At 40.5% G+C, this 13,099-nt stretch overlaps 2 protein-coding genes across 7 annotated transcripts in view; both read left to right on the top strand.

Moving 5' to 3' along the window:
- Positions 1–2,091: 2,091 nt before the first annotated feature.
- On the top strand, positions 2,092–11,406 carry ppp1r2 (protein phosphatase 1, regulatory (inhibitor) subunit 2). Its single transcript, XM_019875475.1, has 6 exons — positions 2,092–2,524; positions 6,473–6,580; positions 6,798–6,881; positions 7,816–7,928; positions 9,075–9,248; positions 9,654–11,406. Exons 1-6 carry the CDS (start codon positions 2,394–2,396, stop codon positions 9,671–9,673), a joined length of 630 nt encoding a protein of 209 aa, XP_019731034.1. The 5' UTR covers positions 2,092–2,393; the 3' UTR covers positions 9,674–11,406.
- Positions 11,407–12,369: 963 nt separating this feature from the next.
- Positions 12,370–13,099, top strand: part of LOC109518993 (arf-GAP with coiled-coil, ANK repeat and PH domain-containing protein 2) — a 34,336-nt gene continuing 33,606 nt past the window's right edge. Inside the window, exons 1-2 of one of the 6 annotated variants that reach the window (XM_019875212.1) lie at positions 12,370–12,827; positions 12,928–13,058. Coding sequence is in view for 5 of the 6 variants with exons in the window: in XM_019875208.1 (XP_019730767.1) it covers positions 12,775–12,827 (53 nt within the window). In the remaining variant the exon portion in view is untranslated. The remainder of the gene's footprint in view (positions 12,828–12,927; positions 13,059–13,099) is intronic. The other 5 variants (XM_019875208.1, XM_019875209.1, XM_019875210.1 and 2 more) reach the window with 5 other exon arrangements.

Here is a 13,099-nt window from a genome sequence, read left to right as displayed (position 1 = left end):
TGTGGAAAAGAAACATTTGATTGTTCTGTCTGTCTGCCACGAAACGTTACTAACAGATCTGTCATAAGATCTGTGGTAAATAAATCATTTTTGGACCATTAAATTGAAATTGGACAAGTGGATAATTTCCAGTGGCACACCTGTAATCTCTTGGAGAACACTGGTTGGGAATCACCGTCTTTACGTATGATCTTAATCAGGTGTGTCCTAAATATTCTGTCAGTGGGTCAGTTCAATACACCAAGTGTGACAAAAACGAAATTAGATTGTGGCAACCACATTCTCTACTCCTTGCCAATTGGGAAACTGCTTCTGTCGCAGTGTGGCCCACTGTTCGCCATTGTTCTGCTATAATTTGGTCATTTTTCTCACTCAGTGCTTTATGTTGCACACTGAAAATATCTATCCATCCATTTTCCCATCCATTTATCCTCACGAGGGTCATGGGCATGCTATCCCAGCTGTCTTCGGACAGTAGGTGGGGGACACCCTGAACCGGTTGCCAGCCAATCGCAGGCCACAGTCACACCTATGGACAATTTAGAGTGTTCCATTAATCTGCCATGCATGTTTTTGGAATGTGGGAGAAAACCAGAGTACCCAGAGAAACTCCACGCAGGCATGGGGAGAACATGCAACTTCTACACAGAAAGACCGGTGCCAGAATTGAACCCGGCACCTCTGCACTGTGAGGCGGATGTGCGAACCAGTCGACCACCTTTCTGCCACACTGAAAGTACATATAACATAATTCCTAAATGGTTGGCCACAATATTGCATCTCCACAAGCTTCTTAAAGACGTTTGAGGCACTCTTTTGGACAATGCTTCAATGGGATATGGGAGGAATTCATGGAATCAAAACTCATGTTTGTATGAACATGGGGAGAGCATGCAAACTTCATCTTAGATTTTAGACTCCGAAATTATCCAACATCTTATTTTGATTCCATTAAATAAATTCAATAATATTTTGAGATAAAAGAACAAAATAAGCTTGAGGTGAGAAGGCCGATCACAATCATACTGCTACATACATACATACTGCTAGTCTAGACCCCCCAAAAATGGCTTGCCTAGTGCTGGAGTAATAAATAATTGCAATGCAAATAAGTGACACTAAAATGTCTTTTATTCTTTTGAGTGTAATTATTTTTTTCTTTCATATAGTCCCTTCAAAGATCTTTTAATTCTATTGAGTGTAATTAAACTTTTCTTTCATGTCGTGCCTTCACAGAAAATCCGTGGTCGAAGCAGCTAAAGCAGCTAAGCATTGCTCGAACACTGGCTAGGAAGCACAACCAGAGCGCACATTAATTCTGCTGTCAATCAGCCATATCGTAGGCACAGTGGATAATCTATCTGCCTCCCCACCTGCCTGAACCACACGATTAAGAAATGCTTCGGAGTGGAAAATGAGAATTACCTCAGACTTTGCCACAGTAAGCCATTCCCTTTAATTAACTTAGCTTTTCAAGATATAGTAAGTGTTTAGTCGTTATGAAATATTATCTCCCAGATATCTGTAATGTATGAATCTAAATAAATGGTTGAAACAACATTCATATTTGTAATTCAGTATTTCCTTGTCAAACTAAATACATGTAAATAATAATAATAATAAATAATAATGGTATTACACTGTATTTAAATTTGCTCTGTTCTGCCTCCTCTCCCTTACCCAATGGAAATCATATTACAGATACATTGACTACCGATCTTATGTATTTAAAAAAATAAATGTATGTTTATTTAGGTCTGTATGTGTTTATGTAGTTCTTCCTTAACTTTTATTCACAAAATTCTCACTTAAAATGCCCAGAGCAGACAGAAAACAAACATTTATTTTCCGGTTTGCCATGTTCGAAGAGTAAGACTTTTGTGATTTTTATTTTTTTTCATTCTGTGATTACCTGGCAACTAGTTCCTGCTGCCCGAAGACACCTGGGATAGGCCCCAGGACGCCTGCGACTTTTGTGAGGATAAGCATTTCGGATAATGGCTATTTATTTATTTTAAAAACACGTGGCTAGTGTTTGCTTTCACACATGAAAAACAACACCGTTTAGATAAAGCTTAACACAGTTTTGTCCGAGGGCAACAAATGTCACGCGGTAATCTCGTTTTCAAACTATCGCGATAGGATGTCTGGCGTACACCCGCTCCCAACACAGTGACCGCGTCAGTCTTGAATCGACAGAGCAGTAATGTGCTCTCGCTCTGTGGGTCCTATCCAGGTTTTCCCTGAAAGTACCCGAAGACCGTTGAGGTATCAAAGCGAGGATGTTTGATTCTCTCTTTGAATATTGAAAGGAAGAAATCGAGTTGGGAAAAGCAGTCGGGGATCAACACCTGCGCGAGCAGCCTGCTTTGACAGCCAGCGTGGGAGAAGGAATGGCAGCTCCACGGCCGATAAAAGGCATCCTAAAAAACAAGAATAACGCCGCCAGCGTTAAACCTGCGCCTGGCGACTTTCTGGGAGACAAACCCGAACAAACTCCCGGACTTTCCGATGAAGACCAGCAGTGAGTGTTCCCTGCCGCCTCCTGTCGGATGTGTGTATGAATGGGTTACATTAATGACAGCTAGCTTAACAACAGCACGCTTGTTAGCGCAGACTAGCGTAACTTTACGACAGTGAAAGTCGCAACATGAGTAATTTCGTTTTCGCATGGTTTGTTTGAAATGGATGCGCTCGTTTCCAAATGCTCAGTTATCCTCTATTAGTATTCTACGTGTGTTATAAATTATATTTATTCTTCGCGAGCCTTTATTTCTGACGATTCCTAAGACATGCAAGACATATCGTTCCACATTCCACCTGTTAAATAAATGAGAAATGCACACAATCAATGGGCTATCAATCGAAGTTCATATTGAGACCAAACGTGTCAGATGTCACATTTATGCCCCACTATTTGATATATTTTTATTCCCCATATTGTATTATTGACTTGACCTACTGTCACTTTGAAATACTGTGTCATGTTACACCCATCTCACTTTTCTTAGTAACCGAGTTACTAATGGACACAGAATACATAATTTAACGTCCCCTGTTTTGCAACCGAAAACACGTTATTTCATTCAAATACTAATTAAATACTGTATGTGCTATGTGATGTACATAAGTAACCCGCCACCCACCCCACAAAAAGTGTTCCTAATTTACACATGTCGAATGAACAATGCGGTGCAACCGTACATTATTGTAAATTACAACAACATTGATGAACATATGGCTAAATGTGAACATCTCTCTTGACAGTACCAATCAAAACGCAATACAGAGGAAGGTCAGGGCCAGAATTGAACCCTGCAGCTCTGCACTGTAAGGTGTACGTGCTAACCAGTCGACCACCTTGCCGTCTGTATTTACATGTGACAAATAAGACACACATTAATCGAACTACCTGTTAAACTTAAAGATTCACATCCTTATAAACATAAATTTTCAATGTATTGCACCATGCAATGCATTCTGGGAACCAAGCGGCTTTACTGTCATTAGTATTGATAGGAACATTAGGTAGATACGACACATCAGTAGTGCCCATGGTGATATTAAAACTAGAAAGGGAAAAGTGTTTGCATGTTCATGGGCAGCACAAGAACCAAAATATCAAGCATGCATCGATAGCACAGGTTTGGCGTTCACAAAAAAAAAAAAAGTAAACTTAATAAAAAATTCGTTCAGAAATGAGCGTGTTATAACTTCTGTCCCTGCATTGTATTTGATGGGGAAGTCACAAAAAGCTCTAGTTGACACCTCTTGGAAGCCGGCAGTATGAACAAAACGATGCTTAACGTTGCTTATTTCCATCTTTTTTCTTCTTTAGACTTCTGTCATTCCTCTGCCAAAACTACAAACTACGAACTAAGATGTCTACTCTGCTTTGAATTTTAAATTATGTGACTATTGGTTGTTTAAAAAAAAAAAAATTTGTTGATGGATGGACAGATGGAGGGGCCTGTTGTAAAATTCTCAAAACAGCACAGTTTTAGGGGTAGAATAATTTCGTGTGGCTCTCGCAGTGGAGCAAGTAAACTGAATCGCCATCACAGAATTTTCAAATCCTACTTGTGTGCTTTGTGGTGCACTTATTTACCAAATCGAGTAGGAGGCTTGCACAATAGCCACACTGGTCTTAACGCTCTATCAGTCATTTTGTGATTAGTGAGTATCCACCATTGCCCCTTTGCTAACTGAGACAGCAGCTCGAGACGTGAGCTCGTAATGTCAGAGCAGCACTCTGTAAAATTAGGCCAGAGATGACAGCTATTAGTGAATTCCATTCCCGGCAGTGAATCAAGCTTTTTCTGTTTTGATCCCAAAATAGACTTTGTAAGGGAGTGAAGAGGTAAAGGGAAAAACATCTAGAAGGTTCCTGGAGTGGAGCCCAGCACCAAACACTGAGAGCACCATGGTTTGAACCAAATCTTTTCAGAGGCAGTTTTCCCATATAAATGATGGAAACATACACTCGGAGTACAGTAAATTTTCTTGAACCACAATCTGAACGGAGCCTGAGCTCTTATGAAGGACATTGAGGCAAATGATATGGTAACATTTTCTGATACTCACCTTCGACGGCTCTAAATTTTTGGAATAAGTGATGCAAAAAAGCCAAAGAAAAGGCAAAACGTGTGCCCACCAAATGAAGGGTAAAGTATTATTGACTGCTGCTAAACACTCACAATAACTCTTTGGTATCCAGAAACACTTACTGATTTGTGTTTTTGTGCTCAAGTTCCTGATGGTCACTTTTCATTAAAAAAATAAAAGTAACTTTTTATTTAATTTTTTTATTTTGGGGAGGGGGGGAGACAATATTCAATATGAGCTTTCCCACGGCTGCCTCAACAATGACCGCCTTATATGCTCATTGAGTTTTCCAACAGCTTAAACACTTCTCGCTGCTTATGTGTCTGTCGTGGAGCAAAATCCTTTACTCTTCTCATTCTACAACCAAAGGATATCCTGGGTAAGCCACCCATCATCCCGTCAGCTGTCCCCATTCAAACAATACAGCCTTCCTGTGTACAGTTTAAACAAGGAAGCAAATCCCCAAGTTGTCCCACCCAAAGAGTGCAATAAATGGATGGCTTGCAAATATTACTGTGCTGCCAATCATTTCTCATATTCCACTGCACACCACATGGCAAACGACCCGAAAAACCGCTCAAATGACTCTGATGACTTTGAACCAGTCCTGAAACAGACCTAATTAGCACAGGACATGCCCAACATTGCTCTGTACATATGAAAAAAAAAATCGCTTAATCATCAGACGTTACAATGAATCAAGAAATCAGTTTTATGACCATCCCTAGCAAAAACCATATCTGCCACTTGATTCTTGTGAGCTTTCCTGTGCAGTATGTTTGAACCAGCTGCTATCTTCGTAGTAAACTTATGCCCACTGCTGTTGCTGATGGGTTCGCTTCACGGAAGTCGGTAGGGGAGCACCTTTCCTCACTGCCCTACGATTCTGTCACCTGATCTCTCTGCTCAGCTCTCTCTCATGACTCACTCTATTTAATGAGTTATCTCCAAGCAAAATGTTGCCAGCTGTAGACCAGCTCCGGCTAGGTAAAGTCATCAGCATATGATCCTCTATTTATTTGTAGCTGCGGTCAGTGGTCTTTCCTCTATCTTAGGCATGTTATTTATGACAGAGCAGAAATGAATTGACTTGCGTCGCTGCTGAAATACTGTCACAAAACACGTTAAGGAGAGAGAGACCAATTATCGGAAAGGCTGATTATCGCCACTGGTATTTGGCATTTTGAAGCATATCGGCATCAGCGCTTTTTAACATCCAGAGAGAGCGATTCAAAAATGGGTTATTTCGATGCTGCATCAGAGCATTTCAGTTGAACTGAAATTTTGTAAAACTTTTTTTATTGTCAAAGTATAGAGATTGCTTTGTTTTTTCAAAACATGATGCTGACTGAGCCGGCGAGTTCCCTGCTATTGTTGTTTGAATTTTTTTTAGTCTATCAATTCAATTTTTTTTAACAAGTTTCATACCTCAAAAGCAGTTTAATACACTTGTTAAAGGCATTTAAATGAAGTTAAGGGCTGAAGTATTTTTATTTTATTTTTTTTTCATTTTGACAGTGATATTTTCCCTTTTACTGCAAACTATTGTCATCTCCAAATATCAGTTATCGGCCTCCTTAGTTCCCAATAATCGTATTTGTAATGTTTGTGTATTTCTTGGACTGACTGAGAAATGGATGCTCATGACATTTTTCACGCATTTGGTCTCGAGTGTTCCCAAAAGGATGCAGTCAAAAGTGAAAACTGGGACATGCTGAGCCCCAGTTAAAATGTGTTCACTTTCTCTCCTGGAAAGATCGTTTGGGACTGAGGATGTCGGTTGGTTGCGATGTGTCGTGGTCACAATGCACTCATCTTTGATTTACCTCTCATTGCTTTTGCGCTGGCCTTTTTTTTTTATATACAGAAAGAAAACCCAGAAGTGGGATGAGATGAATATCCTGGCCACATACCATCCAGCAGACAAAGATTATGGCCTGATGAAGATAGATGAGCCCAGCACACCTTATAACAGGTCCGTCCGCCTTTTGTCACAAAAATATTTTCATTGAAAAAAGTGGACTGGATACTTGTCACATGTTCACAGCCCTCATCAATTCCAGTGCATAAAGGTGTAGAAATGGGGTTCATAATGAAGTGCCTCAGAATGATGAAGCAAAGGTCACATGACTTTAACCTTTTCACCTGCCATGTCTATCAAGTTTTTGTCTTAAGGATTTTGTGCTTTTTAGGATGGTTGGAGATGACGATGATGAGGGAGCCTTGAGTGACGCAGAAGGTCGGAGTGCACTCCCAGTGGATGACTTGACGTCAAAGTAAGAATTTGAGTTTTTGTAAATGACAATGTTTGGTTGACAGAAACTGAATGCTTGTTGAATTTATGTGGCTTCCTCACTTAAATGCAATACAGATTGACAGCATGCTGCATTCATCTTCTCAGCCTGAAATTCCGATTTAATCGTTTGCAAAATGTAAAAAGTTGGTATAAAAATCCTTTGGATGCTCACTGATCTCTGCAAGTACGTTGGTAGCATGAACAATCCATACTTTTTGAGCTTTGGTAGCCTGTGTGTTGGGAGGGAGATGTTTGTTTTCTGCCATCTAATGGACGTGCATTGATGTCGGAATAAGACAAGCTTCAGTGACGACGGTGGTTAGCTCCAGGCTAGCACCTCAATTAGCCTCCTTTTGCTGTTTCCTGTTGAAGCCTCTCGGTATCAGCTGCCCTTTTCCTCCTGCAGTCACTGATTACCATGTCCACTAACTCATCCAACAAATGTTACCAGTTTTTTTTTTTTTATTGATGCGCCTTATTTCAAAGTACATTTTTATTGACTTGTCTTTGTCCACATCTTGCATAAAGATCCGATTTTAAACTGACAGGCTGAATCAGGCCAGTATGGTTGGAGAGTAGTAGGACAGTAAATGGGCTCTTCCCCCACGGCCATTGTCAACCATCCGCTCAGCCATAAACTGTGATTCATTTTGTCCTGGGCTGCTGCTGTGTGTTAGCGATGGCAATGGTAAATCTCTTATTTTTGCTTCATGCTCGAGTACACGCTCACACGCTTGCTTCTTCTGCTCTCTCCCTGTGCCCGCGCTCTCCTCCCCCTAATCTCATCCTCCTCTTTCTCCCCATCTGCTCTCACTCCGAATATGGCCTGTTTGAAAGTTGACCAGACATTTGCAGTTGAGGTGTGATGGAATATCTAAAGGTAATAAACTGAAGAACCTTCTCTTTTTGTCAAGGCTGAAAGCAGCAGAAGGCTCAGAACCTCGATTTATGAAAGAGGAAGAAGAGGATGAGGAGGAAGAGGAAAGTAGTGAAGAAGAAGAAGAGGAGCTCTCCCCCGAGGAACAAGGTGAGGCAAGACATCTGCTCGACCTCAACCTCATTATTGGATATAATTGTCATCACTGGGATGGTCAAATGTTTATTCTGTTGCTCAGGCAGAATTCAGCAATTCATTGCTGTTTTTGTGAATGCTCTCTGCCATGTTTTAGGCTAAAATGGATTCTCTCTCGAGGGTAAATGAGTCCTACTAATAATCCATCCATTAATTTTTTAATATCAGCTTGTCCTGACAAAAGTTTCTGACACTGGGCGAGAGGCGGGTTTCACCCTGGACTGTGTTGCCTATGTTGCTTAAAAATTGTGTTGAACCATCACAACATTTTTATTTTATGTGGCCAAATGCATTTGAGATTATACTATCCATGATAAAACATCAGTAAACATTGAATACATTTGACATCATTTAAAAACAAACCAAAAAAAAGGGGGGGCTTAAGTAGCATGAATAAAATGACCAAACTTGGTTTACCGTGCCCAGTTTTGGGTGATTTAACTTCATCATCTTTTTCAGGATTAAAATCTCAGAATGTCGTTACCTGCCATTGGAATTTACTTTCTCCTGGTCTTTCAACAGTTCCTGAAAGTTTGGGGTCTATCTTTTTGCTAAGGTACTGGTTGCTATAGACCTGTGAAAGATGTACACTATGTAACCAAAACTTTCAATGCGTTTTTTCATAAAATTAGGCATTTCAACTCGGCAATATTCAAATTACTGTAACTTTGTCAATTATTGAGGTACTTTCATTCATTTTATATCATTTTAAAGGGATTCAACTTCATAATTAGGATATATGAATATATAACTTTGAGTCTTTTAACCCATTTAGCCAGTGCCAGGCACATATTTTTGTGGAAAAAGAGTATCCTCCAAGAAAAGGTCTTCTCAATTCAACCTTGACTTTTATTTTTCGAATCAAATGTGATTTGTGCTGATGACGTTAATGTAGGAAGATTAAATATTCAAAATGCTGTCATTTTCCATTGTTGTTGTCATCTTCAACACTCTACGGGGATAAGCTCCTCAGGGGGGATCCGTTCTGGAAAAATGTACCGGTAACCTTATTCTTCCATTTCATCATGGCTCATTATGGCCAGATGAACGTGTTGATTGTTTTCTCTTTTTACATTGATGTTTCCCCTTATTTCTCTCCAGCCAAAAAGAAACATTTTCAAATGATGAGGAAGAAGCACTACAATGAGGGCCTCAACATCAAGTTGGCGCGGCAGCTCATCGCCAGCGAGCTCGACGAGGACGAAGACGAAGACGAGGAGATGAGGGATGAAACGGAGGAGGCTGAGGAAATCAGTGTTGACCCACCCCAGGAAGGTAATCAAATATTTGGGTTGGGTTAAAGTTTCTATTGAGCTCCTCATGTAAAGAAACTGTGTTCTCTTCATGCCCTTTGTTTACAATTTGAGAATTTGTGCATAAAGGTTGTTTCAGTCAGTGGAAACACAGCCATATTTATACATGTGACGCTAAGTTGAAAAGTACACATAAATAGATGTGTACTGTTTACGGGCATTGAATCGTAATTGGGTACTTGGATCTGCAGTGTACCAGTTAATCCGACTCTACTCCACAGTGTCCCCTTCTATAAATCTCCTCTTGTATACAGTTAGTCTTCTTACCATCACCAACAGCTCCATGTTGTCATGTAAATACGTTGTTGGCTGTTAGTGTCTTGTTGGATGCAGTTTCCCTCAGTATGTTTGTCTTTGTTCTCTCTAGCCGAATCTCTGGACTCATAGATGAGGTGTCTCTCCCCGCTCCAGTACGTGTGTCGGCTCACCACGCTGACAGACGACGTCGCTGCGCCGCGTGTTTTCAATGTCAGGCCAAGCACCAGACCCCGCTTCACCCATTTAACTCCCCTGAACAGCCAGTAACCTTGAAGTCTCCACTGTTCCAAAAAGTGCAATAGAACCTCAAACCTCGTGGAAATGTCCTTCCCTGACCCCTTGGAGGTCTCCATCGCCCTCCCCGCTGCACTGGCGCGCACTGAATACAGTATACTGAATGAGTGTAAAAGGATTTGAAGGCCTTCGAGGAAAATGAATGGGACTTCCCTCAGGCACGGCAAAATCCCCTCTAATGACTGTGCTTGTACCGGCTGCAGTTCAGATGGACTTCAAATCTGTGACTCACTGCTCTGGTTTGTTTCGATGTTGTTGACAGTTTTAATTTGATGCCCATAACTGCTAGACACTGTGGATGTTGCAGTGTCAGACAACCGGTCGAAAACAGACTTTTATAAAAGCAAATTAACCAATCCTGATTTTTTTTTTCTCTTGATTTTTGGCTCTTTACAAAGCACCTAACCTCAATTATAATTTTAAGAATATCTCTCTTCTCCAGAGTGACCTTTTAACTCAAAAATGAAAGATTTACAATCGTGGTTTTCTTTAAAGAAGCACTTTTTCATGGATTGTTTTTTTTTTTTTTTCCTTCCCCTGCGCTTCAAACTGATGAGCATAAAAGACGAGACTGATTCAGGCTCCAGCTCCCTGTTGTTCTTGGGTGGAGTGAAAATGTTATCTAACATTCAAGGACGGAACAGTATTAAGTCACTCAAACAGTGAACTAATGCATGTCCATAGGAAGTCAGATGTTGGGGGAATGCTGTGTGTTTCTTTCACAAGGCTCTCTTGTCACCTTGAATGAATGCTATGTTCACTACGCTTTGATAGTTTGGACTTTCCACAACGTCTAAGCTTCAGTTTACAGATTTTAAATGTAAATTCTAATGAGGAACATGCAATGAATGACCTAGTTCATTTTGTGCTTTGCTAATAAATAATGTTCAAGCAGGAGGAAAAAAAACGATGCTACTGATGAATAAATTAATAAATGTTGGCTTTCTTATGGGCTCCTAATATAAAGTTATCATTTCAAATATTGGGGAAAAGGTTGACAGTTAAGTATGTCGGAGCCCTGACAGTGTCTTGTTGCATTAATTTTTATCGTTGACCCATTAAATTCTTGTTGTGACTGGTGATATTCTGAACATTGTGATATGGAAATACAGTACTGAACATCTTGACTTCTGCAGACTCACCCTTGCACTTTGTTCTTGTCATTCTGAATTTAGCATTTTCCATTCTTGTGCCACAATGGATTAATCCGTCGACCATTTGCACAAACTGGGCTCAGACAAAAAAAATGTGATACCCGAAATTTTTATTTGTAGACATGCTCACTTTTTAGTTGAATCAAATGTAGTGTATCATGTTAATTTTTTTGTCTAATTTTGTCCACTGATTTGCTTGTTTGTACTTTACTTATTTTGCAATGAGGATCCAAACTACTATCGTGAGTAGGTCCCAAAACTATGGACGCTAATTATTTTGTTTTCACTTTCCATGTTATTCATCACTCAAATCCAACTCCGCAAAAGTTGTACAATTAATTAGACATATAATAGCATGTCTAATGTCATACAGAATGACAGAAAAGACAACGTAGTAAGTCCAATTTAGCTTTTTCTTTGGCCTTTGTGTTTTTCATTATTACCTCAAAAAATGGTACTAGAGAGTGCAAAGTGACAATAAGCATGGAACTTGACATGGAAATCGTTGTGACTTGGAAAGTATCTGACGGCTCGGTACAATGACTGATAGAATTAACCAACACCGACACATGTAATCTATCTACCCGACAGTTGGTGGCACTGCTCAACATCATATTGGATTTGTTCCTCCGTACTCGGAGCAACTAATAGGATAAAAGTCACGACCGAGTTCATGCTTGGATTACCAACGTTCGCTCTCGAAACTGCAATTCGTAAACTCCCTTCCATGCCATGCAAATAATTGCATTCAGTGCTTGATTATATATATAAATACATTTAATGGAGACAATCCCTTTCATGGATTCAATCGTTTTCAATTTGTACAGCGCAGGATCTTACAGCAAGGAAAGCGCTTGCTTGTCCCGGGAATCATCAAGAGTAATTCTAACGGATCAGGAAGGCTGTCACTGGGTGCAAAGATTACAAATACGGGAAGTAACAACTCACTCGTAATGCGCGCGCGCGCGCACACACACACACATATGTATAATTGCATATACAGCACACACACATATATACTAACAGCCAGTGGCCATTGCAAGCTAGGTCTTAGCACAGAGGTCACCAACCTTAAAAAAAAAAAAATATATATATATATATATATAAATTATTTGGGGGGGGCAATTCAGCAAGATTTGATTACTATTACAGAGCTGTTAACTTGGTTTTTGTCATTTTCCTCATTTTTGTAAATTATTTTTCCCCGTTCACCAATTAAAAAAACATATATTATTTGTTTGTGACTCAATCTCGCATGTTGTTTATTTGTTATTTTTTTCAAAAGATATTTTATTGAATGGCGTCTCGATCATTTGTATCGTGGATTAAAACATACGCACTGTCTCGCTGCGCCTGTCGTTTGCGTCGCATCCCGCTTTACGTGTATAGACGATCTCCGTACGAGTCCATAGTATGTGCGTCGAAGAAAAACCTCTCTCTCCCACTGGCTTCTATGAGTGAGCTTTCCGACACTTTCCGCTCTCGTGACCGACTGCCGTGTCCGAAATAGTCGCGTTCGGTTCCGTCCTTGTCGCTCTCCACTTGCGTTCGTTTATGGTTACATTTGTGCCTCTTGTAAACCGTAGCTGCTGGTCTTTTGAGGCTAGCTGGCTAGCAGAGCCTTGACGGACGGAGGAGGCAGGATCCAGCTGGTCGGACAGCGCAGCGTAGCTCCACACCAACGTTAGCAAAACAAGCTAATTAGCCTCAAAGGCTCACCGTGGATTACTGTCCACAATCAAACGCCGATCCGGAGTTTAAGGTTCACGAGTACGAGGCAAAATGAAGATAACTGTGGATTTCGAGGAATGTTTGAAGGACTCCCCACGGTTCAGGTGAGCGATGACAACCGATTGTGTGTTTGGGTGCGTGCGTAATGTGAGCCCATTTCCCCCCAATGTGCGTTTGACAATATTGTACAATTTTTGTGCTCAGCACTTTTAAAAAGCATGGTCTTTGACGACTGCCACCTTGCTATTTTTGGTCTCTCAAGAAAGCTGAAGCCAGCCAAGCAGGCAGGGAAAACAAACTCACAGGGCAATATGTTGCAATCGCCATCGGAGCAAGTCGGTCTCTTTAATGTTGATCAATTATGTAAAGAGGACCA

Source organism: Hippocampus comes, unplaced genomic scaffold, assembly GCF_001891065.2.
Source record: "Hippocampus comes isolate QL1 unplaced genomic scaffold, H_comes_QL1_v1.1 scaffold132, whole genome shotgun sequence".
Taxonomy (NCBI): Eukaryota; Metazoa; Chordata; class Actinopteri; order Syngnathiformes; family Syngnathidae; genus Hippocampus; species Hippocampus comes.
Note: the sequence above shows the minus strand (reverse complement) of the source record. Positions and strands in the feature narration are given on the sequence as shown.

Excerpts from the sequence above, each read along its gene's own strand:
- ppp1r2 (XM_019875475.1), top strand. The coding sequence starts at position 2,394 with ATGGCAGCTCCACGGCCGATAAAAGGCATCCTAAAAAACAAGAATAAC. Across the intron at positions 7,929-9,074 it reads GCTCTCCCCCGAGGAACAAG|CCAAAAAGAAACATTTTCAA; the intron begins GTGAGGCAAGAC and ends ATTTCTCTCCAG. Across the intron at positions 9,249-9,653 it reads TGTTGACCCACCCCAGGAAG|CCGAATCTCTGGACTCATAG; the intron begins GTAATCAAATAT and ends TGTTCTCTCTAG.